The following is a 24,108-nucleotide window of genomic DNA, read 5'->3' on the forward strand; positions in this document are numbered from 1 at the left end:
AAAATAGAAGGTGCATTTTTCTACCTGGAAGGGAACGGCAGAAGGAAACGTGCTGGGCGAATGCTTTTTGCCGCCCCCGGGCCGCCGCAGGTGACTGCAGCTGCTGGCAAGCTGGGTGGGGACCTAAGGAGATGTGGGGTGAGGGAGTCTCAGCGCGGCAGGGGCTGCAGCCGGGCCAGGGAGTTGAAGGTGGGACTTTACGGAGTCCTTTGTTTTTCCTTGAAAGTGATGGGAGTTGGGAGGAGGGCAGCTGGGGGTCCTGTCTCCGAGTGATGGACTGGGAAGCAAGAGTGTGTTTTTTCACTTGGAAGGGCTTTCTGGTTTTGCTAGACAGTGAGCAAAAATTAAGTAGGCAAAGGAAAAAAGTGAACTCTGGGCCCGCTGAAGCTGAAACATGCCTACCTTCTGGCTTGGGAGTGGGTCATCAGAACCCAAGATGGATACCCCTGCTGGTAAGCCATTGGAGGGGCAGGAGTCACGTCAGATGGTCGTGGAACTAGGTGAAGACAGATAATGATGTGACTTAAAAAAATTAATAAAACGAAGTTAAAAACTTACTTGTAGGGTTTTGCATATATGTATACAAAGAACCCTGATATTACCTGCTTTTTATCCCCCCCCCAATTGCCCCTGGATACCTCCAACAGATTCCCTAACTTCATGGCTGCTGCTTCCTCCTCTTATCCCTGTGAGTCCAGTCAGTACAGCCCAAATGTGCACATGGGTGTGGGACTATCTACTGGAGCATGGGCAACCTAGCAGTAGCCACACCCCCAAGGAAAAATGACTCTCCTCCACTAGTAGCTGTCAGCTGCTGCCAGAGGCTCCTCCACTAGGGGTGGGAGCTCATTAGCCCCCCTCCCATCCATGCTGGAATGCTGACTGGTTTGATCTTGTGCCAGTCTTGTTCAGGGAACCAGAGCTGTAGAGAGGTCATGAGTGCTACAGCAGCACAGCAGGTCTGGAAGACAGCTTCCGGCTCTTATATTCTTCCCAGGCCTTCTCTGAGCCTAGGGCTGGTGGCGGTGATACAGATGTCCCAGTTAGGGCTGAGGACTCACTGTCCTGTACTCTAAGCACTTGAACTAATTAGGAGTCTCTGCATTAACAGCTGCCCATTGCAAAAAGAAGCCTTGGTTAGAAAACAAAGTTGAGAGAAGCATAGACCTTTGAGTATAAATATTTAGAAGACAGCTTGACAAATATTTAGAAGACAACATGAAGGTTTAGCAAAGTCACAATGGCAGATTCTGCACTAGGGCCTGTGAGATCAGCAGCCGCAGGCTTTTGAGCTGGTTTACAGTAGCAGGTATGAACACTCTGCTATGAACCATGCCTCAAATCCAATCAGAAAGTGGTTGGTTACCCACGTAGCAGTCATACCAGTATATCACCAGTGGGCACATCTTACCCCGTGGAGACTCAGCATGTAGTGCAGCCTGCAGAGTGATACCAATTATAGCTCTTCTCCAACGGTCCTCCCGTGTAGCCCCTTCTGGCACTGTGAAAATTATCCAGCAGAGAGGAAGTTTCCCGGTTAGTTTGAGATTGGTGTCTCTATGGCCTGCAGCCGAACTGTGTGGCGCAAGGACTTTATCATCTTGTTACGGCGTTCAACGAAGCTGACAAATACTGGCTTCTTCTGCTTTTGCTGTTTGGTCTGAAGAGGGCACAGGTGGAGGTGCAGCAGCTTCTGTCTGCCAACTCTCTCGTTTCCTGCGGCTGGCTTTAGAGGCGAGGCACAGAAAAGTGGACTCTGGGAGGGTGGACTAACTGGGGGTTAGTGAAACAACTGAACAGAAAGAGACACTCCAACCACTAGTAGTCGGTGAGACTGGGAAGAGGGAGACCGGCGATCCTTGGCTTCAGCAGTCTCCATGAGGCCCCCAGTGGGTCCTTATAGGAAGGGTTGTCTGTGCTGGAAAAGAGTAACAAATGTCACTAGTCTACCTGCCAGCTGGTTACCCCTCCCCACTGTGGCCTTTCTGAGCCCATGTTATCTAGGTTGTGTGTCCTAGGAGAGATGGGTCACAATGCCAGTTTTAGGCCAACCATTATTCTCTTTGTTTCTTGCCTTGTTTCTATTCTCCCCCTTTCCTCTTCCCTTGGTCATGAGACATCCCATCTGTGGGACAGTGTCCTTCTGGATTGTCTTCAGTGCTGTCAGGGTTGCTCACTCAGCTCTGCACAGGTAAACAGACGAGTGTCAGGAATTTTCGGTCCTCCACGAAGACAGTTGGAGGAACTTGCTTGGCACCAGCTCTGGCTACTGAGGGCTTGGTTGATTTGGTGGAGGTTGTAGAGTTCACCGTGGACAAGGTGGTACCAGGAATGATAAAGATCCTCCTGGTCTGCATGAGGTGGTATCTGGCCACTGTGTTGCCGGGTCTCCCTGACCTGACCACGTTGGCATTTTCTGGGTGTGGGAGAAGGGCCGTGACTCACACATCTGGATGTTTTGCTTGCCCTTGGGTTGTGGGGGAGACCTCATAAAAATCTGGAATTTTTTTTTTTTTTTGGGTCCCTATTCTGAAGGAACTTCAGGGATATGGATGATGGTTTGAGGTGATGAAATATTCCCACCTGGGGTCTCTGTGTCCTGCTTCTTGCTGGGAGAGCTCCCCCAGACTCATTTTAGACTTTGTTTTATGTTGACCCCCGCGACTTGCTTTTCTGTAACTGAACAAACCACTGGTCTTGAGATGCATCTGTTCTACACATCTGCTTCCCGCTGTGTGTGCCACAGTGTCTCATAGTTCTGTTTGTTTGTCCTTCTTATTCTAGTAACCCCTTCCCCTGTTAGCTTCACTTTTTACCATGTCTGAAAATGTTAAATGGAATATTCCAGAAATAATTCAAAACTTTCAAACACTTTGTATTTAAACTATCCTGTATTAGTTCTAGTTCATTATTAATTATTAACCTCTTAGGGAGCCAAATTTGCAAATTAAATTTGTCATGAGTGTGTATGTACATGAAAAGACAGTATGAATAGGGTTTGGGGTGCTGTGGCTTCAGGCATGGAAGGAATGTCTCTCCACAGATAACAAAGACTACTACTGAGCAGGAGGCTGGTCCTAGGCTGTATATTTCTGTTGTATTTTTATATTTAGTAAGTGGTATGGTGCTTGGTTAATAGTTGCTCAATACTAGTTCATTGATGGCATAAGTGAGTGTATATGGATTTTAGACATTTTCCTAATAATTAGAAAAAACAAGGTAAATATATTAATACTCTTCTTCCCATATTATATAACAAAGTCTCAGAAGTTAAGTGTACGAAATGGCAAGAAATTACAGATAGAAAACCCAAAAAGTTAGAGTCTGCTGTGCCCCAGTGTGTGTGGGGTATTCAAGGAAGCAGGCCTTATGTTCTGATTGACTTGGACGACTGAAATTTCAGTTGCCCTATTAAACATTGGGGCCGAAGACATTGCAGTGCCTAGGATTGTCCTACAGACTGGAGGAGAGAAGGCCTCTCGTGCTTAAGCATGATCCTTGTGGCCATTGCTGTTCTTTCTGCTATTCTTCGGACCAGCCAGTTAGGTAGTTTTGTGAAATCGTATTCTCTGTCGGATCAGGTAGAACTGTGGGTGGGTTATTCATTCTCAGAGCTGCCTCGTGTGTCGAGGAAATGGAGCATCACATGGCCTCTCAGAGGACATGAATGGATTTTAGTTTTATGGTTAACCCTGTCCTCATTGACCTGGTAAATTAAATTGCACAGACTTCAAGGTGAATGAGATGTTTCCTGTTTTTCATTTTATAGTGAAAGTTGACAACAAAGTAAGTTCTTATGCTGATTTCGGGATTTCCATGACCTTCATTAGGGCGTACTTTCTTGGTACCAAGAGGAGAGTCTTGTATAGGTGGCCCCCAGTAATGATAAAGTGTTCCAGGCCTGATTGTTTTGAGTCATAAGGTTTAGGAATGGTACCATGAAATAAAATGACTGCATCAAAAAGGAAGTATATCTCCTATGCAGTGAACCCTGAGGAGAAATTGCCTCTTTGATCTTCTCATTTGCTCTGTGAAGGAAGGAAGTCTAGTAATATTGGCTGTGTCAGGTACGGTCCAGGAAAGTTACAGGTTAGTAGTTCAGATGTAATCTGTAATTTTTCTTTTTACCACTCACAATCTCACATCAGAATAAGTTTTTGTATGTGGGCACATATTCTGTAAGCCATAAACATGAGGGTCTGTGTAACATTTCATGAGTGTGCAGGAATGAGTGGAACCGTGTCTATGAGGGTGAACAATCCCTTGCAACTGAGTTTCCTATGGACTTAATCCTTTACTTTATTAGATTTATTGAGTCAGAGGCTGCACTTAATGGCAGCCCAGTCTGGTCCATAAGAGATGGAAAATTAATTGTTTAAAAATCCATATAAGTGCTTTTTCATTAGTCACAGGAGACTAACTTTAGCGGTGTGTGTGCGCGTGCACATACACACACACGCGCGCGTGCATGCATGCACTCTCTTCCTCTCTCTCTCTTTCCTATATATGTGGAAACTCACTTTAGCACACACCACACACACACACACACACACACACACACACACACACGTTCCTGTTTCCATAGACTTTCCCCCCTCCTTTTATACTCTTAGATGTAAGTACACTTTGTCAATAATTGAAGATATTTTCGAAATAAGAGCTCATTATTCGGTATGCACTGATATAAGACCTACAAAAAGTGTACTACTTTAATTTATAACCAAAGTGGGAGCGTGGCCAAGTACAGACATGATTAGCAGCATCTGTGTGTCCTGTGGGATGAGCGCCTTAAAGCAACAGTAGACTCAGGGAGACCGAAGCTGCTGATGTGTGGTCATAAAATTCTGGACTGATGCCCAGCTTAGGTGCTGTTATTTTTAGTGAGGTAAGCAAGGCAAAAGAAGGAAGTGAACGAGATCATTATATTGATTTACTTTGGGGATAGAGTATTCCATGCCTATTTTAATCAGAAGCATTTTTTTTAACCAACATTTTCCCTTCCAGAATATTAGGCTATTTTAATTGTTTAACTATTTCTTTGAGGTTTAGATAATAACAGAAAAAGAATACTCTGTTGAAGCCCAAATATTTTAGGTGTGCGTGCGTGTATGGTACCGTAGTTTTTCAAATGGAGCTCAATAAGGTTATACAATTGAGAGCCAGATCATTCTCTGCAATCCCAATGAAGACTTTAATTAGCATTCCACACTATTATCTTTAGAGACATAGACAATAGAATTTTAAAAAATTATTTGTGCACATATACACTTACATATTAACATACACACACTTATATATACAATATTCATATTGCATGTGTCTCTTTCTCCCAACCCCAGAGGATGGTAAGTTCAAATGCAAGATAACTACATATAATTACTTAATTTTACATATGTACAATGGAAATATGTCATTTCCCTCTCCAAGTACACTCTTAGCTCATTATATTGTTTTCATTAGACTTATCATTTGCAATGTTTATACAGTTATTAATTCTAAAATTCTTAAGCTGTATTAGTTATTATGTAAGTCATGTTCCACTATGATAATAATTTAGTGTCTGAAGATGATAAGATAGCATTTAGTTGGAACATCATACAAGTCTTAACTTGTATGAAATGCTCCAAGTCGGAAGCTGGGCCCAGTTTCCTGTCTGGAGCCCCTGGGGATGCTGTGGCTCTGGGGACATACTCTGGGCTCTAACTCTCCTCTGTCTGCTCTTGGTCTCACAGGCATTCTGGAATTTATCAGTATAGCAGTTGGCCTGGTCAGCATTCGTGGCGTGGACAGTGGACTCTACCTCGGCATGAATGAGAAGGGAGAGCTGTACGGATCAGTAAGTGGCAGCAGACGCTTTGTTAGTCCCCGTGTCCCACCTTCGATTTGAGCTGTATGTTTGCTAGGTTGACTAAAAAGAGAAACTGAGTCTGGACGTCAAATGGGAGTTTTTAATCTCTGAGGCGTGCTCTTTCATTACAATTCCGCATCTTCACCAGACCAAATTTGCCAGGAAAAAGCTTTATTTATATGCCAAGCCATCTTCATTATCAAGTAAATAAAGATTCACAAGTGTGAAAAATCCATCTTCTTGTATTGAATGGGGAGCTATTTTTGAAATGAATTGAAATGGTCCCCAAGCTTTGCCAAGCATTGTAATTAAAACTAGAAATAGGCCGTGCAGCGAGAGTCTAAACCCTTTCTCTGAATAACATAAGATTTTCATTATGCAGGAGAGATGGAGGTGGAAATTATTGTCGGACAGTCTTGTGTGCGAACAGGATCCAGCAGCATTGTGGTTATTTGCGAGCATTATGAATTCCTTTCTCTCTAGTCTGACTTTCCATCCTTACTAACTCAGAAGGTCATGATGGTGATGGAGCATTTGCTGTAATCTGCCAGTTGATGGGAACTGGGCCTGGTCCTGGGGTATAGCTGTCCCTGGTTCTGCTCCACAGGAAGCTGGTTGGTTTTACCCTCTTGTATCTCTTTAGTTCATCACAGTGCATGGAATAGTCAGGGTTTAGCTTTTCCTGAACATAGGAATATGGTGGAGAGGCTATAGTTACCATGTGGAACTAAGTTCAACAGTAATGCTTTGAACAAAATCGCCTTGAGTTTTTCATTGTAATTGTTGGTTTGATCATTTAATCCAAGTTACTTGAGCTATGAAAACTTGGATTGATGCTTACAAAAAGTTGAGATTTAAAGGAAACCCAGAAGAGGAGAAGTTCTGAGATTCTCAGCTGATACAATTGAAAGACAACCTTTCCCTAGATATGCTTCTTTATTGTCCATATCCTAGTTTTGTCTTTTAGATTTTTTTTTTTACTTTTTGTATAAATGTTTTGTCTGCATGTGTGTATGTACACCATGTGTATGCAATGACTTCGGAGATTTGAAAAGGGTGTCAGATCCTCTGGAACTGGAGTTACAGATAGTTGTAAATCAGCAAGTGCTCTTAACTGCCGAGCCATTTCTCTAGCCCCATTCCCTGTTTTTAAAATATGTGTACACACATGTAGTGCAAAGTTTTACCCCAGTATTACAAATGACAAGATTATCATGCCCTGTATGATTTGAATATATTACGCGTTTAAAAGTTTTTAGAATTAATTTTTAGTGTACAAAAGAACGTTTCCTTATTATATTTTTATATGTGTTAAACCTCGCTTATGTCCCCTTCATTACCCTTCCTTGTCTTTCCCCTTCTCACTCCCTCTCTTCCCTTACATAGGTCTCCTGTCATACACAGGTGTGTATGATAAATACGGCTAAATCTAGATTCTGTATGCAAGAGAAATCATGCGCTACTTGTCTTTTTTCCTCTGCATTATCTCTTTGTCTCTTTCTCTTTAGATCTCTTCAGCTTCATGACATATATCATATACACACACATGCGAGCACACACACGCACATACTTATGTCCATGCATGCATGCAATACACATACACACATGCATGCACACAACACATACACATGCACATACAAACATGCACACATGTAAGCATGCACACAGCACACACATACATGCATGCATGTATACACTATATATACACACATGCACTCACATAACACATGTACACACATATACGCACACACACATGACTCTATGTTCTACATATGAGAAAATATGATCTTTATCTAAGTTTGCCTTATTTAGTTTAGCATGATTTTCAGATCTATCTGTTTTCCTGCAAATGACACATCAATGCTTCTTTCTAGCTAAATAACTCCATTGTGAATATGTGCCTCATTTGCTCTGTCCATGCATATGTTGATGAGGCTGGTTCTATGTCTTGGCTGCTAATAACCCATTTTTTAATATCATAGGATGTGATATTATTCTATTTTGGAAGAATTTCCCACTACAGGTTAATTGGTTTAGATATTTAAATACTTTTTAGAAGTGCTTCTCGAAAAAGAAAATAAATTATTTAAAAGTGTTTGTTAGATATAAATTTAATTTAGCTTTTGAAATTCAGCTCTTGATATAGGTAAAATTGCTTATTTTCTGAATGAGTTTTGTTAGTACTTTAACAAAGATATATATGTAACACGTAGATATAAAAAGTTTTAAAATAAAAAGTTGCAAAATGACATTCTTCATTTGACATGCTTTTATTGTTTTCAGTTTCGACATGCCACTAGAATTAATTATGTCAATCCCAGTTGGATACAATACAGTGCATTTTTTGTTGCATATATAAGGGAAATTCTGCCCTTAAATGGGTTGAAGGAGCTATAGGTTTATTTCTTTATTGTTATCTGTTTAAGTGGAGACAGGGTCTCATTATGTAGTCCGGGATAGCCTGGAACATGTGGCAGTCCTGCAGTGTCTTCCTGAGCACTGAGATTAGAGGTATGAAACACAACCCCTGGTGGGTCCTGTGTCATTGCAATGGTCTCCAGACTTCTCTGAGCACACATTCCTACCTAAAAAGGTAGCTTTTCCTTCAACGCGTATTCATCTCAAGATATGAATTTTACATTATTTTAGGGTATATATAGAAGTTATAGTTTATATATACCCTAGCATAAAATATACATCCAAGAAAGTATTTCTGCAGAATGTAATGAATGAATTAGTTCATGTCTAGGCTGTACCATTTGATCCTTGCTCCAAGGATTGCCTTGTATGCCTCTCTGGAATGTCCTCCCCAGCTGACCAATGACTAGACTGTCAGATGACTTGGCCAGTATGATTGACGCTCTTGAGGTTTATTGGCTGACAAGGAGGAGCACATCTAACTCCATGTTCAACAATGTTGCCTGCAGGATTTTGCTCTGGCTCGAGTTTTCATCTGGGTGTTTTCCGTGACATTCTGGAGTCATTCTCTCTCACTGTGGTTGTCTCCTTGCCTGCATGCACCCTAGTGCTAGTACAGAGCCTGGAACAGGGTGGGAAGTACTCTGAATAGGACAATACTACAGGAAATTGAGCCCAGACTGTGAAAGCTTTGTCAATCCCAGCTGCCTCCTCTAGGGCAGACATACAGTAAGTGGTTAGAAGTAGGTTTGTTGGATGTGCTAGCATATACCGATAATCCCAGCCCTCAGAAGGGCGAGGCAAGAGGGTTGTTGCAACTTGGAGGCCCACCTGATCTACATAGACAGATCATGTTATTGAGTTGTACTTTCTCAGGTGTTCCTCCAAAGATACCTTCGGTTCACTATCATGGACTCCAATCTTCTGGAGCTGTAAGCCCAATTAAACCCTTTCTTTTATTAAAAAACAAACAAACAAAAAACAAACAGTCCAACAAAACATGAAACCAAAACCCCAAACCAACCAAAACAAACCCCAAGCACTAGCTGGGTATGATGGCACACACCTTTAATCCCAGCATTCAGACTGTGAATTTGAGGTTTACAGTTCCAGGTTAGACAGGGCTACACAGTGAGACTCTATCTGTAAACAACAAGAACCCAAACCAAAATTTAAACAAACTAAACAGTAGACTTCTACCCACCCTCGCTGTGGCCACAGTCAGCTGACAGCCCCAATTATCAATCCCAGTGAGGGAAAAGCAAGGGCCACATACCATCTCCTAGATCAGGTATCTTCAGGTTTGGAGACTGCCCTTAAGACAGAGTGCTTCTGCCCCAGCACCTCCCAGCATTACCCCTTCTCCACAGTGATGGTGGAATTACCTTCACACCTTGATCTTAGGGTCCCCTCCCCGAGATCACTCCAGGGCATACCTTGAAGCCTGCTGCCTTTTGTCTCCTGTGATTTTCACTGAGTACTTTGCTCTCTGGTGCCATCTTTGGTATCAATTTCTGCGTGTCATTTGAATCTCTTCATTGTTCCCCAGATGTGTCATCAAGTGTCACTTATGTGTGTGGGAAAGTTAATTCTTTTCTGGGATCCCTTCTCATCTTGATGACATAGCATTCTTTAAGGACCAGTGGAAATATTCCCTCTTGTGTAAAACCTTCCTCACACTCCCATTGTAGTTCTGCTTATTCTAGTTGGGTGTCTTGTTTTTTTTTTTTTTTTTTTTTTTTTTTTTTTTTTTTTTTTTTTTTTTAGTTTATGATTCCATCATTACACAAGCAACAGTACAATTTATAGGATGGTTCAGTGTGTTTCCTTTCGGGGATCCAAAGGGCCTAAACATATTTTACTTCCTAGTGTTACCTATTGCATAGTAGTGGCCCTTGAGGTAGGAGGCGCTCAGTAAATGCTCCTCAGAGCGAAACGGGTAGCATTGTGATTAGTGTCTGTCTCTCCTACAAGCTGTGCAGGTGTAGATCTTATAATTCCACCTGTGTGGTCAGCATGTCCTCGAGATTATAGCTGTGGGAGGAATCTTGCTCTCATTCTTATGCCTCATTGCACCATGCCTGTGTTGTCCTGGTGCGTATAGCCCAAAGGGGATGCAGCCATAGTTGGAGCAAAACTAGAGGTGAAGACATGGTCAGGCTCCTGTTCTGCTTCTGCTCCTGAGCAACCCAGTGCTTGTTTGCCTCCTCTCTGAGAAGGAGAGTGTAACATGAGGGGGGCTGTTAGTTGGGGTTTCTGTCCCACCCGGTCCCCCAGCCATTCAGTCCCAATAAAAATCACACAGAGATCTCTATAAGTTATAAAACTGATTGGCACATTAGGTCAGGCTACTTATTAGCTAACTCTCACATCTTGATTAACCCATTTTTCTGATCTATGTTAGCCATGTGGCTCAGTACCTTTTCCAGCTGGCAGATCACATCCTGCTGCTTCGGTGATCTGGGCAGGAGTGGGAGGAATCAACTTCCTCCTCCCCAGAATTCTCCTGCTCTCCTTGCATCATTTCCACTTCCTGTCTGGTTTACCCACCTACACCTTCTGCCTGACCAATCAGCGTTTATTTAAAACATGATTGACAGAATACAGCCAATTCTCTCACACCAGGAGAACATGAGCTTGGTGCTTGGTTGAGGCTTGCTCTCTAGATGGACCTCCAGAATCCTGGAGTTTGTACTCCCTAGGCCTTCTCTGTCTTGCCTCTGATGCTTTCATTCCCCACACAAAATGTTTATGCAGCAAGATCTTTTCTCCTCCACTGGGCAGAGCTGGGAGGCAACCTCCCTGGGCAGCAGAGTTTTCCCTTTGGTCCATACCTCATATGGGAGCTCTGGAGAGTGAGGGAGAGGGAGTGCTCCCTTTGGGCCCTCTCGTGGTTTCCATTAGGTTTTGTGGTTATTCTGACCCCTGTGGCCACAGGAATGAGAAATGACCAAAATGCCTATTCAGGTTACCAAGAGGAAGGAAAGAAAAGAAACAGGTAATGATGTTGTTAGAAAAGCTTTGAAAAGATGGGTCCTCATCAGGAAGGAAGGTGAATAGGTCGGGACACAGGAGTCACTTTTGTTAAACGAGTTACTGTGACATGTAGTGATGTCCTTTTGTGTTTGGGGTTATCTGCCCTTTCCCCATCTCTCTCCTCTCCTCTCTGGTTTTAGGCTCACCTTAGGACAGAGGCGGATGTGTGAGACTTCTTACAAAAATAGAAAGGATTCTATTATGATAATTTAGAAGCCAGAAAAAAAAATCTAAAAAACCGTATTGCTAATGTGTCGTCATTCAGTTAAAAGGGGAATTTAAATAATTCTCACTCTGGATATTTCTTGGATATTGTACTCAAGCCTGTATTTATGTGTGTCCCTTCCACTCATGTCCTTCATAGACATTCATATCAACCCGGTGTCTAGTCCTGTGATGAGGTGCACAACTGTGAAGTGACTCTCAGAATCTGGCAGGAGAAACATCTTTGTAAATAGTTTGGTGCAATGTGAGATTTGCTGTGACTGAAGAAGGCTCAGATATCTTGGAGGCACAGAGGGGCATTTAAAGAATGACTTTGGAGATGTGTATTGTAGCATTTAAAGTGGATTTTGAGGGATGGCTAGAAGTCTCAGCAAAGGGTGGGATGACAGGTTAGGGCATATAGCACCTGAGATCAGAAAATCCTGTCTGATTGAAATTTAGAGAGGCCATTAGATTACATGCATGTGTATACATGTGCCCCAATATAACTAGACAACTAGGAATATGAGTTTTCCCTTGTCATTTTTATTTATCTCGAAGAGACTGAAGCTGTGGCTCCGGTACTATTTCAGGGCTTTGATCTAACGTATCTGGTTATTATGAAGGGGCATTAAGTCTCAGGAATAACAGACTGGAGCAAGGGTCTATTCGTATAGAACGTGGTGAAAAAAAATGGGTCTGCTCCAAGACGCCTGGAAGTGTCTGAGCTTCTCATGAGGAAAAAGGTAGCACTCCCTAAACTGCTGATGTAGGAAGCTACTGTGTGGGTGTGCAGCTGTGAGCCAGGGGACAGCACCAGACTGAGAAAGGCTGGCGTTCCTGGCTTATATCTGGCTTCACGTTTCATTCTTCTTGGTCTTTTACTAGATGAAGATTTTGAAGTCAGAGACTCTCCATCAGCATTCTGTTTCCCAGAGGCTCAGCCACGCACAGTGTGTGCAGTTGGCATGTAGTGAATGTTCACTGACCCAATTTCTTAGCCTGCTCCAGCCTCACACACAGAGCCTAGTGTGCTGGAGCATCAGGCGATGGTTGCACTTATAATATCCAGGGTTTCCAGGGCAGCCACCTCTTTTAAGTATCAAACTTAAATCAAGAGAATCTACCTCAATTGCTCTTAGGTCCAGAATTTGTAGGTGCACTGAGGACTCAGGCCAGCACCTTGAGGCTATTCCTACAGCATCCTGACACAGGAGATTGTTGAGACAGTGTTTGCTAGTTTCTTTGGTTATATTTACAGGGATACAGCTGGACCCTGGGCTTTTAGAATTCGTATAATCTGTAACGAAGGTACGATTGATTTCAATGAGCCTGCATGTTCTTTTAATTGAATATATTCCAGCTGGGGGCTTGTTGATTCTGAATAGAGACATATGGACCAGATAATTTATTGTGTGATATTTCCATATTATAGGATCAGTGTAGGGAACCCTGGATTCCAGGGGCAGAGGCAGATGGATCTCTGTGAGTTCGAGGCCAGCCTGGTCTACAAGAGCTAGTTACAGGACAGGCTCCAAAGCTACTGAGAAACCCTGTCTTGAAAAACAAAAATAAAACAAACAACAACAACAACAACAAAATTGATCTGTGATTACTTGGCTACAGATGTGAACCTGGGTACTGAGGGATGACTATATCTCAGATCCTAAGAAACCCATATTGACTTTATTTTTACATCTGTACATGCAACCATGAAACTAGGTATGCATACCTTATACTTACACCTCTGTGACAACTGAAATCCAAGATGTCTTTATGTTAAAATAGACCCGTGACAACAGTAGGACCCAAGCTGGTGTGGTTGGCTTCATGGTATGGCTGATGTTACTTCAGTGACGTTTTTTCACTGTGGCTAAGTCCTTGTCAGCCCTGGTTCAGCCTTGCTGTTTCACTTGAGGTGGTGGAGATGGGCTCTAATTTTCCTCCCAAATCTCTTCCCATTTGAATTATTCTGAGACCCACTGATGTTCTCTCGTGTTCTCTTCATGCAAACCCACCGTGGTGGACCGAGTAGGTCCTTTCCTTTCCCTATTTGTCCTGTCCTGGGAGCAGTACCTTATAGTTCTGGAGGTCATTTTGGATGCACATACAGTCCTTCAACCTTTTCATGGGGGTTGGTTCCAGGACCTTCCATGGATGCCAGAATCCTTGGATGTTCAGGTCCTTTAGATAAAATGGCCTAGCATTTGGACAGGACCTACAGACATTGCAATTTTAAGCCATCTCTAGATGGCTTGTGACAAATACCACAGTGTACGAACTGTGAGAATAGCTGGTGCACTGTTACTATTTAAGGAGTGATGACAAGAAAAACATTTGTAGGAGGTCAGGACAAAACTTGGGTGTGTATTACTGAACATTTTTCTTTTCTTTCTTATCCCTTCCTTCTTTTTACCTTCCTGCACTTCCTCCCTTTCTTCCTGGCATTTAGTTTCTAAGTAGCTGTTTGGAACTAAAAGAGTTGACACAGTATTTGAATGCAAGAGTCTTTTCTGGATAGTGTTGACTAAGTGTGCAAGTGAGGAGTGCATTGCATTCACAGTCCATGCGTATCTTCTCCTATTCACATCCCCCCTCCCTTCCTCCCTTCCTCCCTTCCCCTTTCCCTCCCTCTCTCCATCCTTCCTCCCTTCTTCCCCCTTTCCATCGCTCCCTCCCCCTCCTTCCTTCCTTCCTCCCTCCCTCCCTCTTTTCCTTCCTCCATCCTATGTTCTCTCTTCCATTCACACATCTTCTCCTATTCACATCCCCCCTCCCTTCCTCCCTTCCTCCCTTCCCCTTTCCCTCCCTCTCTCCATCCTTCCTCCCTTCTTCCCCCTTTCCATCGCTCCCTCCCCCTCCTTCCTTCCTTCCTCCCTCCCTCCCTCTTTTCCTTCCTCCATCCTATGTTCTCTCTTCCATTCACACATTTCTCTTTACTTACACACATTCACCAGTGTGCAAAGCTCGGCTGCACACTGCACACATTGGTTGCACTTTCTCACCTCCCTTCTGGCTCTCTTTCAACACTCAGTAAGCATTATTGACGGCCTGTCCCTGCTGACACATGCATGCCTGCTACTTCAGTAGACCTGGCATAATCACTGAATTTTGCTTATAACCCCAAATCTACATTTGTGTCACTTCACGCTTGTTTGTAGGTGTGTACAGAGCAGGAGGAAACGCAGCAAGTCTCTTCTACACTCCAGTCCCAGCTGAGGTCAAAGGTCAAGTCCTGCCTCCTTGCCACAGGCCTCTCTTCAGGGCATCTGTTTAGTGTTGTGCATTTTTTTATTCTGGGCCTTTCGTTGATGATTTTTGGCCTCATAAAATGTCCCTAGCAAGGGCCGAGGAGCTGCCTCGTGCTCACGGCTGTGTATGATATGTTCCGTGAAGCAAACGTGTGCTTCAGAGCAGTTTCCTTGAGGCTCGATTTTGGTGACATCGTCTGGGTCAGGTGGTCACGAAGCTACAGTGCACATTAAGTAAGTGCCCCAAATAGAAACACATATAGCATGTGTTGGTCGCTGACAGAAGCGATGTGGCGGGAGGCTCATGGGAACCTCCCCCTGTGTTTCCCCAGGAGCAGTGGTTCAATGTTCTGGGAGGCCTTACAGACACTAAGTCCAGATCACGAGTGTGGCCATGTTTGTACTTTGTCGTGTGGGTGACCGGCAGAACCTACAACTTTGCTCAGGAAACCGACATGTAAACCAAGAGTGTATGGGCTGGCGAGATGGGTCAGCTGGGAAAGGCACTTGCTGGCAAGCCTCGCTGACGGCGTTTAATCCCTGGAGCATGCAGGGCAGGAGAGAACCGACTCCTACATGTTGTTCTCTGACCTCCACACCCATGAGACAGCACATGTATGTCCCTCAGGTTCCGGCCCACAAAATAACTACACCAAACTAACAAAACCAAAAAGAATTATGCTTTGGGATGCTAAGTGTTCTGATACAGTTGGGTGTAAAAGCTCCTGCAGTTTGCAGGAGGAGGTTTAGCTGCAGGAGGAGATGTGGCAGAGGAGGTTGGGAGAAACAAGCGTTCCTAGCAGAGGCGAAGGACTTGGCTGTAGGAATTGGAAATAACGGCTGCCCACTGCACCCCGATTCCTCTCTCCGCATATCTCAGCTGGTGCCGGAGGCTTCTGTGTTGCATTTTGGATGGTCCTCCCTGTCAGCATCACAGTTACTTGAAGAATGTTGCCTCTGTGTGATTCTGTGGTCCCTCTAGGGAACACCTTCAAGCCTTACAAAAAATTAACTCCACTAGAGTCAAGTGGGAGCCATTGCCCTGGGGTGGCCTCTGAAGTGCTGGGCCACATGTCTCGAGGAAGAACCACCTTGAAGTGGTGAGAAAACATCGTTTGTCAGCCTGTTTGCCTGGTGTGCCTCAGAGGCACTGTGACAGCCGACTGAAAAAAAAAAAAGCCTGCATTCACGACAGCCCTTGCTGCGGAGGGTTCCCCAGGACCGCAGGGTTATGACATTGGCTATAAAGGGTGTACTTAGAGCTGTCATCTTTATTTACTTTCTATAAATGCTTAAAATCCAGACAGCAGTTGATTCTCTCTTAATCAGTTTTGGAAAAATTATTCACTGAAATACCCAATGCGTGTCCTTTGTAGGGAAGTACTAGAAAGTCAATCCAGTATTCAAAGAACTGGCTGGCCAAGGTCATTCCAAGGACATCCCTGTCCTTGTGGCACATGTGATTGCCAGGTGACTGCAGCCTGCCCGGCTGCCCTGTGGCACTGGCCTTCCTCATGCCACCTCCAGCCCCCTGAAGGAAGCTCTGGGTTTCTCCTCGTTCTCCCACCTCCTTCCTTGTCTCCCCATCCCTTCCTTCCTGTTCCTGCCATTCTTTCATTCTTTCATTTTCCACATTAGTGTTACACATACTGTAGCCCAGTTATGTTAAGTGGACTTGTTTCTTTCTTGTTTATATCGTTCAAACGGATTTCTCTTTGCTGTGCTTTATGGGAGACTGTGGCCTTTCTTTGCTTTCATTAATGGGCGTTTAGAATATGGATACTAAGCTTAGAGGAATGGAAACCTAAGGTTTAGGGTCTTAGTGTTGCTACTCACCAGCTGTGCAAATATGGGTCATGTTCTATTATTCATTCATTCATTCATTCATTTGTCCATTCATTCACTCTTTGACAGTTTCACGCGTGCATATAACATGTCTGATCATATTTATCCCATTATCCTCTCCTGTTCCCCTTCCACTCTGTTGAACTCTTTCTCTTCCCCAACGTGTTTCTTTCTTATGCCCATATTTTACGTGACCTCCCAAGTTTAGTGGAGTTAGTTGTGTGAGCATGGATGGGACTCATTCACTGAAGCATGACCTCCTCCCAGTGGCTATTCCCCTGGAGAAATTGACTCCCGCTGTCCCAGCAACTGTCAACTGTCCAGTAACTCCTAGGCAATGTTCTTAGCCTGAGCTGAGGCCTATGACAAGGGCTGATGATAGTGACTCTATACCACTGTTTTGACCATGGGAAGAGATAAGGCCTGTGATGTGACCAGCCTAGCACTTGTTCACTAATGCCCCTTAAGAACCATGTGACAGTACTGTGTCTGTGCCCTTTGATGCTTCTGGCTGCAAGGAAGACATGATAGATACCTTGTGTTTCTCAAAAGTTGAATTCTGAAGTTAAGACTCATGACTTAGTCAAATTATTCCTTAAACATCAGCCATAACACCAGTGTTTAAAGATGTTCTAAACGGCAATTTTTAAGGAATGTTAGTTTAATAATGTACACACACACGCACACGCACACACACACACACACACACACACAGTTTGACATCTGGTGTCGTCTTCGTTGATTTCTATTTTAGTTTGTAGACAGGATCTCTCATTGAACTTGGACCTCGGTGATTTGGCTGGATGGCTACCCAGCAAGCATCAGGGGTCCTTCTCTTTCTGTCTTTGCGGTGCTGGGGTAACAGGCATGCGTCGTGCCTGCCTGCCACATGCGTGCTGGGGACTGAACTCAGGTTCTCATGCTTACATGATAAGAACTTTTATCAACTAAGTCATCTACCTTGCCCAATAGTTTATTCTCATATGTAGCTATTGTTATTTTATCTACTTAAATAAAGACATTTCTTTCATTAGGGATTTTATTTACTTTGTAAATTTCTTTGTCATATTTTAAAAATATTTATGTGCCGGTGAAGACACTGGACTCCCAGAGTAACCAGAATGTTTTTTTCTGGGTTAAAGTACTGTTTAATTTATTTAAAATTTTTTATTTATTTACTTATTTGTTTTGAGACATATTAACTTGAAACACATAACAATCTTCCCGCCTCTCAAGTGTTGGAATTATAGGCACCTTGCTCTTTAGATAAAGTTTTTTTGGGGGGAGGGCACTAGCTCACAAATATTGACACAGAGATATACTATCAACTATGAAAGCTTGCCCAATAACTTAGGCTTGTTTCTAACTAGCTCTTATAACTTAAATAAACCCATGTTTTATTTTTTTATTTTTTATGGTTTATTTAACTTTATCTTATGTGTATTGGTGTGAAGGTGTCAGATCCCCTGCAACTGGATCTTCAGACAGTTGTGAGCTGCCATGTGGGTGCTGGGAATTGAACCCGCATCCTCTGGAAGAGCAGTCAGTGCTCTTAACCACTGAGCCATTTCTCCAGCCCCTAAACCCATGTTTTAAAATCTACATTCTTTTACATGGCTCAGTTACCTCTACGTGGTATTGCCTATCCTGCTTCCTCTGTGTCCCCTGGCGTCTTCTCCCTTTCCAGCATCCTCTGTGCCTTGAAATGCTGCCTAGCTACTAAACGTTCAGCTTTTTGTTAAACCAGCCAGAGTGATGTATCTTTACACAGTGTAATCAAATATCTCACAACATTGCTCAGCACAGCACATATTAAAAAGGCCCCTGTGGCTTCCTAACAGTGGGAGAAGGGTGTTCCTGACTCTTTTGCCTGCTCTCCGGACCCTTTTCCTCCCACTGGGCTGCCTTGCCCAGCATTGATATGAGAATTTATGCCCAGTCTTGATGTAACTTGTTATACCATGTTTCGGGGAGGAGGCCTGCTTTTTTCTCAAAGGAAACAGAGGAGTGGATCTGGGGGAAGAGGTGAGGTGTGTGGTGGGAAATTAGGAGTGGAGGGAGTGGAAACTGTGGTTGGGATATGTTGTGCGAGAGAAGAGTAATTTTTTTTTTTAAATAAAAAAAGTAGTCTGAGAAAGCCTTGAGGAGCAGGCCAGTGCCCAGTGCTCCTTCCTCCTTGGGCTCTGCATCACTTCCTGTCTCCAGGTTCCGTCCCTGATTGAGTCACTGTCCTGTCTGTCTTTGATGATGAACTGTGATACGGTCCCTGTGAGAGTATGTGTTTGGGTCTTGGAACGATTGGGTGACTGGTTACTGTTGGGAGCACCAGCCAGATCTGGATGTAGGCTTAGTTATTCTATAGAAGACAGAGGGGGTCCCACGAGAATCAGACACAGCCCTGCAAGTGCGGAGATAAGGACAGCCATTTATACGTCACGAAATGAGGCTGGGTAGAAGGATTTGGTTCCAAAGGAATCTGAACACTATGGAAATGAGGAGTTAGGGATTCAAGGAGTGGAGAGAATGCCGGGTGCAGGCTCCCTTCCCTTCCGGTCTGAGGAGGATTCTCTGTGAGTATGGTTGAGGTGCCCAGTCTCCAGTGCCAGAGGTGCCCAGTCTCCAGGTAGAGGTGTTGGAAAATCCAAGCGTCCCATGGGGATCCTGCAGAATGACCTGCATAACGTGAAAGCATTCTGATGTTCCTAAGACCCCATCATTCGAGTCTTAGAGGGGTCTTTCTGAGCTGGGGTGTAGGTATGGCTGATGGATCATGCAACCTAGCATTCTGGGAGGCACTGGCTTCCATCCCCAGTAGACATTTCTTTGCACAATGCCTGTCTTTTACAGAGAAATAAGTTGAAGCCTCATTGGTCAGCTCTATGCCAGTATGTTTCTGGAAGGTACATGCCTCTGCTGGGGGAAATTCTGTGTATTTTTTAGTTCTTCAGAATTTATCTTCGGGCTTACATTGTCATTAAATCTGCTGATCTTTCAACCCCTTTCCTTTTATTTCTGCAGACTGTGTGCTGAATTTAAACTGCTTTGTTTATCTTGGAAGGCCTCTCCATTTTTCATTTTTTGAGTTCACCTTCCAGCAAAATATCTGATGGTTATCACAGAAACCAAGTAGTTGTTGGATTCATCTGTCTTTGTCTCGTGTCCTCCTTGAGTCTTTCATTCACCTCTCAGCCTCTTAGCTGTGTTTTTCTTCCTTGTCCATCAACCTGGCCCTGCAAGGGCACCTGGGCTCACTTCTCACCAAGAGCATTTCATTGATGTGTGTGTAGCGTTTACATATCTTTTGTGTGTTTTAAGTGGTCACTGAATGATGTCATTCCTCAAACCTGGTGTAGTCCCCATGAAGAATGTGTCCTGTGATTTGTTTTTCAACTTAGTGTTCAAAGATCTTTTAAAAAAAATTGATCAACTTTTTCTACAGGCGTGTTTATAGAAGAATTAGGATAGCATCCGCTGTGCATTCACTTAAATCTAAATGCTCCTTAAAGCAAAATCTAAAATTTCTAAATTCATACTCTCTTCTGTGTGGAGCAAGGCTTTCTCTGTGCGAACACCTCCTCGAAAATGTGCTGAAAGTTTATGAGCTGTGTGATTTGCTAAACAAAGATTCATTTTTATAAGCAGCTCCCAAGGAAGGCCCCTGAACAGTCTCACTCATCCTATTTGGCAGAGCAGATCTGTCCTTGGCAGCTTATTTATTGCCACATGGCGGGCGAGCCCGACACATGGAAGATGAGTGTGTGTTTGTGTGCGTATGTGCGTTCAGTGTCTCTGTATACATGGGTGCTTGTATCCAGATTCAGACTAGGACCTTGATTGCTTCCGAAATACTGGAGTAACTTGATTCTGAGGAGAAGGCTTATTTTTGGTTTTGTTTTATTTTTTAAAATTACATTTTAAAATTTCATAAAATATGTTCTGATCGTATTCTTTCCCCTCCCCCAAATCATTCCAGATCCTACAGACTTCCTTACCTCTTTCTCTCATCACATCCCAGAAAAACAAAGAAAGCAAAGTCAAACAAAACCCAAAACCCCACAAGACAAAAATAAATCAAACCATAGCAAAAAGAAAGAAAGAAAGACACACAGAAATCATGGAGTCTGTTTTGTATTGGGAAACTGCTTATGGACATGGGGCCTGCTGCCCTGGACGGTGGTTGTTGTACCTAGGTTCACTTCATTGGAGAAAACTGGTTTCCCTCTCCCAGTAGGTACCAATTGCAAATAGCTTCTTGGTCAGCGTGGGGCTTTCTGCTTGATTCTCTGGAGAGTTTAATGCTGGACAGTACAAGGTTTTGCTACCTTTTTCGTTCTTTCTTTTTTTTTTTTTTTAGTATGGGAAGAATGCAAAGATCATAGTAATTTTTAATTCTATATGTATCTAATAGAATTAAAACACATGAATCTTTTACTTAATTAAGCTTTAATTAAATGCTTTGAGATGGGACTCTCATTGTATTGTCCAGGTTGACCTAAAACTCTTTGGAGGAAGCCATGCCTTCACCTCAGTTGTTTCCCAAGTGACTGTCATTGTAGGTGTAGACCCCTGTGCTTGGTTTAAATTTATATTTTAATCAATAAATAAAAGAATAAAAATTGGACACATTTAAGGGTTACCATGAATATATTGTGTGCTGTTTTATTATTTTTTTGTGTGTAATTGAATTTAAACCCAGGACTTTGTACATGCTAAGTAAGCACTCCCTCACTGTACTTTCTCTCTAGACTGTTGTTCTGCAGTATTTAAATCAGGTCAAACAAACATGTATCTCAAGCATGATCATTTCTGGTGGTAAAACATCAAGACCCTTGCTTCTTGCATTTTGAAATCTACAGTATATTTGGACTGTCTGACCACCTGACTGTACATAGCCTTCTTTCTACCTGTCTGTGGTTTATACTCATTGGTCAACAATCTCCCCATTCTTCTCCTTCCTCATATATTTCTGTTCTATTTTGATAAGGCAAAATGAAAAATTGGCTCTTTACGTTGACCTGCATGCCACCCAGTCTGCTGTTCCCCTAATTCCAGAGGTAACAGAGATGGTCAGGAATATGGTCCAGGCAGGTCCATCCAGAATGGTGGGGATTTAGAGGTTTTGAGAAACTAGACTTAGGGTGAGGTGTGTTGTAGGCACAATGGGTTGGATCTGAATCGGAGCATCTGACTAAGAGGAGGTACCCTCCCACTCTTCCTTCTGCGTGTTGCTTTCTTTCTGGTTGGGGATTTGTCCCAGGAGAGAACAGTTAAAAGACCTGGCTTCTTATTAATGATCCTTGTGTCATTATATTTAATCACCCCGGTCCTTGCAACAGCTCCCATTAAGGCTTTACTGCTGTATTATTAATGAGAAAGAGTCATTGTGGTTAGGGGAGGTTTAAATACCTCGACTGTAACAAACAGTAGATATGAGAATGAATGACTACAGCTAAGTCATTAACTCCGGAAACGTTCAGGAGCTGTGCAATTAAGTCCTTGTCATGCATTTCCCTGCTCTGGTGGTTTATATCCTAGGAGCCAGCTGTTTAAGGGACTAGCGAGTTGAGTAAATGCCGTCATTTACATAGCGTGGATAAGGCTATGCCATACATTCATGTGGAAACCATGTTTTAAAATAGCACAACGCGAGGCAAGTCTGTCTATTTGCAACAAGAGCTATTATTCTGTTTCAAATGCTGTAACATCTTGCTCTCTCTCTCTTTTAAAGCCGCATGGATGTGAGCGGAGTAATGCTATGTGGGTTACCTAGCTTCACGGTGTCTAATTTTTTTTAGAGTGGTCTCGAGATAAGCCTCTGTCTTAAAGGTGCTTAGGCTTCTCTAGGCTGGGCTATGGTTTTCACTCTGGTATCTCTCTCATGCTTTGCGTTAAACAGGAATGGTAAAAGTTTTGAAGTTTTAATTTTAGTTTTTTCCCATTGCTCAGAATTTGATGACATAAAATGAAAAGAGGTTTCCATAGCTGCTAACATTCACCAGATTTTGTTCCAAAGCATGGACTTTAGTAGACTTTTGAATTAAATCCACATTCTCCACCCAAGTCCAGTGATAAAATCCAATAGTTCAAAGATAGGTATGCCATAAACAGCTATAGTTAAATAATCTAAAAAAATTTAAAACATGGAAATACAATAAAACAAGAATTGATCACTTTATAGTGGAATACTCTATAAACTGTCTGCATTGGAAACATGTGGTGAGCTCTAAAACATCTGCGTTCTATAATTCTAAAAAGTGTATAGTTTATTTGAAGGCCCACGCTCCCCTTCTGCGCACACATAAAAAGACAGGTTAATACATTTTTTTTCCCTAGTGTTCCAATTTGCATTTGTTTATCTATTTTTAATTAAAGATAATTTTGGAATAGAAATGCATAGCTTAAAATATTTGCCTCAGCTAAAGATTCCTCACTTAGAAGTGAAGTGTGCTCATGAAGAAATGAACTGTAAATCTTGCTAGTCTGTCTAAAACAAAGATCGCACAGTGACATAATCCCCGCTGAAAGGGAGAAGCCATTTGTGATATGTACGTGGCATAGAGAAGTGCCGTAGTCTTTTATTTTCAATGGAAATCTTAATTTTGATGGAAAGCTGCTTGATAGAGGGGTATAGCCAGTGCGATTACAGAAGTCAGGGTGCACTGCTGGTGTTAGTTTAGGGTCAGTACAACTTCTGTCACTTAGCTGAAGATACTGCTGATCTGACCACCAGGAAATGTTGTCTGAGGGGTTGGACTGTTTTAAAGTTGAGCAAACACCATGTTTTCTGGGTTGCCCAGAAAGTTCTGTGTATATAAACAACACTAAGCAGCCTGTGAGGGAGAGAGCCACGCCGTCTCAGCTGTGTAAATGTCAGCTCCTCTTCTTAGCTTACCTTGCATTTCTTTTCAGGTACTCCATTCCTGAACACAGCCTGATGCCGCTAGCTCTTTCCTCAGGTGACATCCTTAGTGGTTGGTGGCCTTTTGGGTAATGGCACTCCATGTCTCATGGGTGAACAAAACTAGGGGAGCCCCTGGCTGTCAGCAAGAAGCAGAACCAGGTCCTGAGTAGGAAGTGGCTGAGTAGGGCTTCTGGAAATGTCCTGCGTCCATGCCTTCACCACCATAGTGACAAGACCATGGTCCAGAAGGGGATGCATCACCCCATCTTTGGACTTACTGCCCCCACACATTTAACTGGAAAATCACACAAGCTGTGTTCTATTTGCTCCATTTCTGAGAGGTTCTGATGAGAGGTTTCTCATAACATCAGGGAGGCTCTTGGTCTCCAGGGTCCTCACTATAGATTGAGCATCTTTAATAAGTGTTCGAAATTCTTAGGGTCAAAAGTTTTTGTGGAGTATTTGTAGAGATTTCTTTCTTTCTTTCCTTTTTTTTCTGAGACAGTGTTTCACTGTGTAAAAGCTTTGGCTGTCATGGAACTCACCTGTAGACCAGGCTGGCCTTGAACTCATAGAGATCCTCCTGTCTCTGCCTCCCTAGTGCT

General features: G+C 43.1%; 1 protein-coding gene across 4 annotated transcripts in view; it reads left to right on the forward strand.

The window, feature by feature from the left end:
• The window catches only part of Fgf9 (fibroblast growth factor 9), a 34,194-nt gene that overhangs the window by 4,294 nt on the left and 5,792 nt on the right, over window positions 1-24,108 (forward strand). For 3 of the 4 annotated variants that reach the window (XM_085698613.2, XM_085698616.2, XM_085698614.2), the window contains exon 2: window positions 5,733-5,836. In XM_085698613.2, the coding sequence (XP_085554739.1) occupies window positions 5,733-5,836 (104 nt within the window). Of the gene's footprint in view, window positions 1-216; window positions 453-5,732; window positions 5,837-24,108 lie in introns of those variants that run through there. The other variant, XM_085698615.2, reaches the window with a different exon arrangement.

Source organism: Myodes glareolus, chromosome 12, assembly GCF_982192425.1.
Source record: "Myodes glareolus chromosome 12, mMyoGla1.1, whole genome shotgun sequence".
NCBI classification, from domain to species: domain Eukaryota; kingdom Metazoa; phylum Chordata; class Mammalia; order Rodentia; family Cricetidae; genus Myodes; species Myodes glareolus.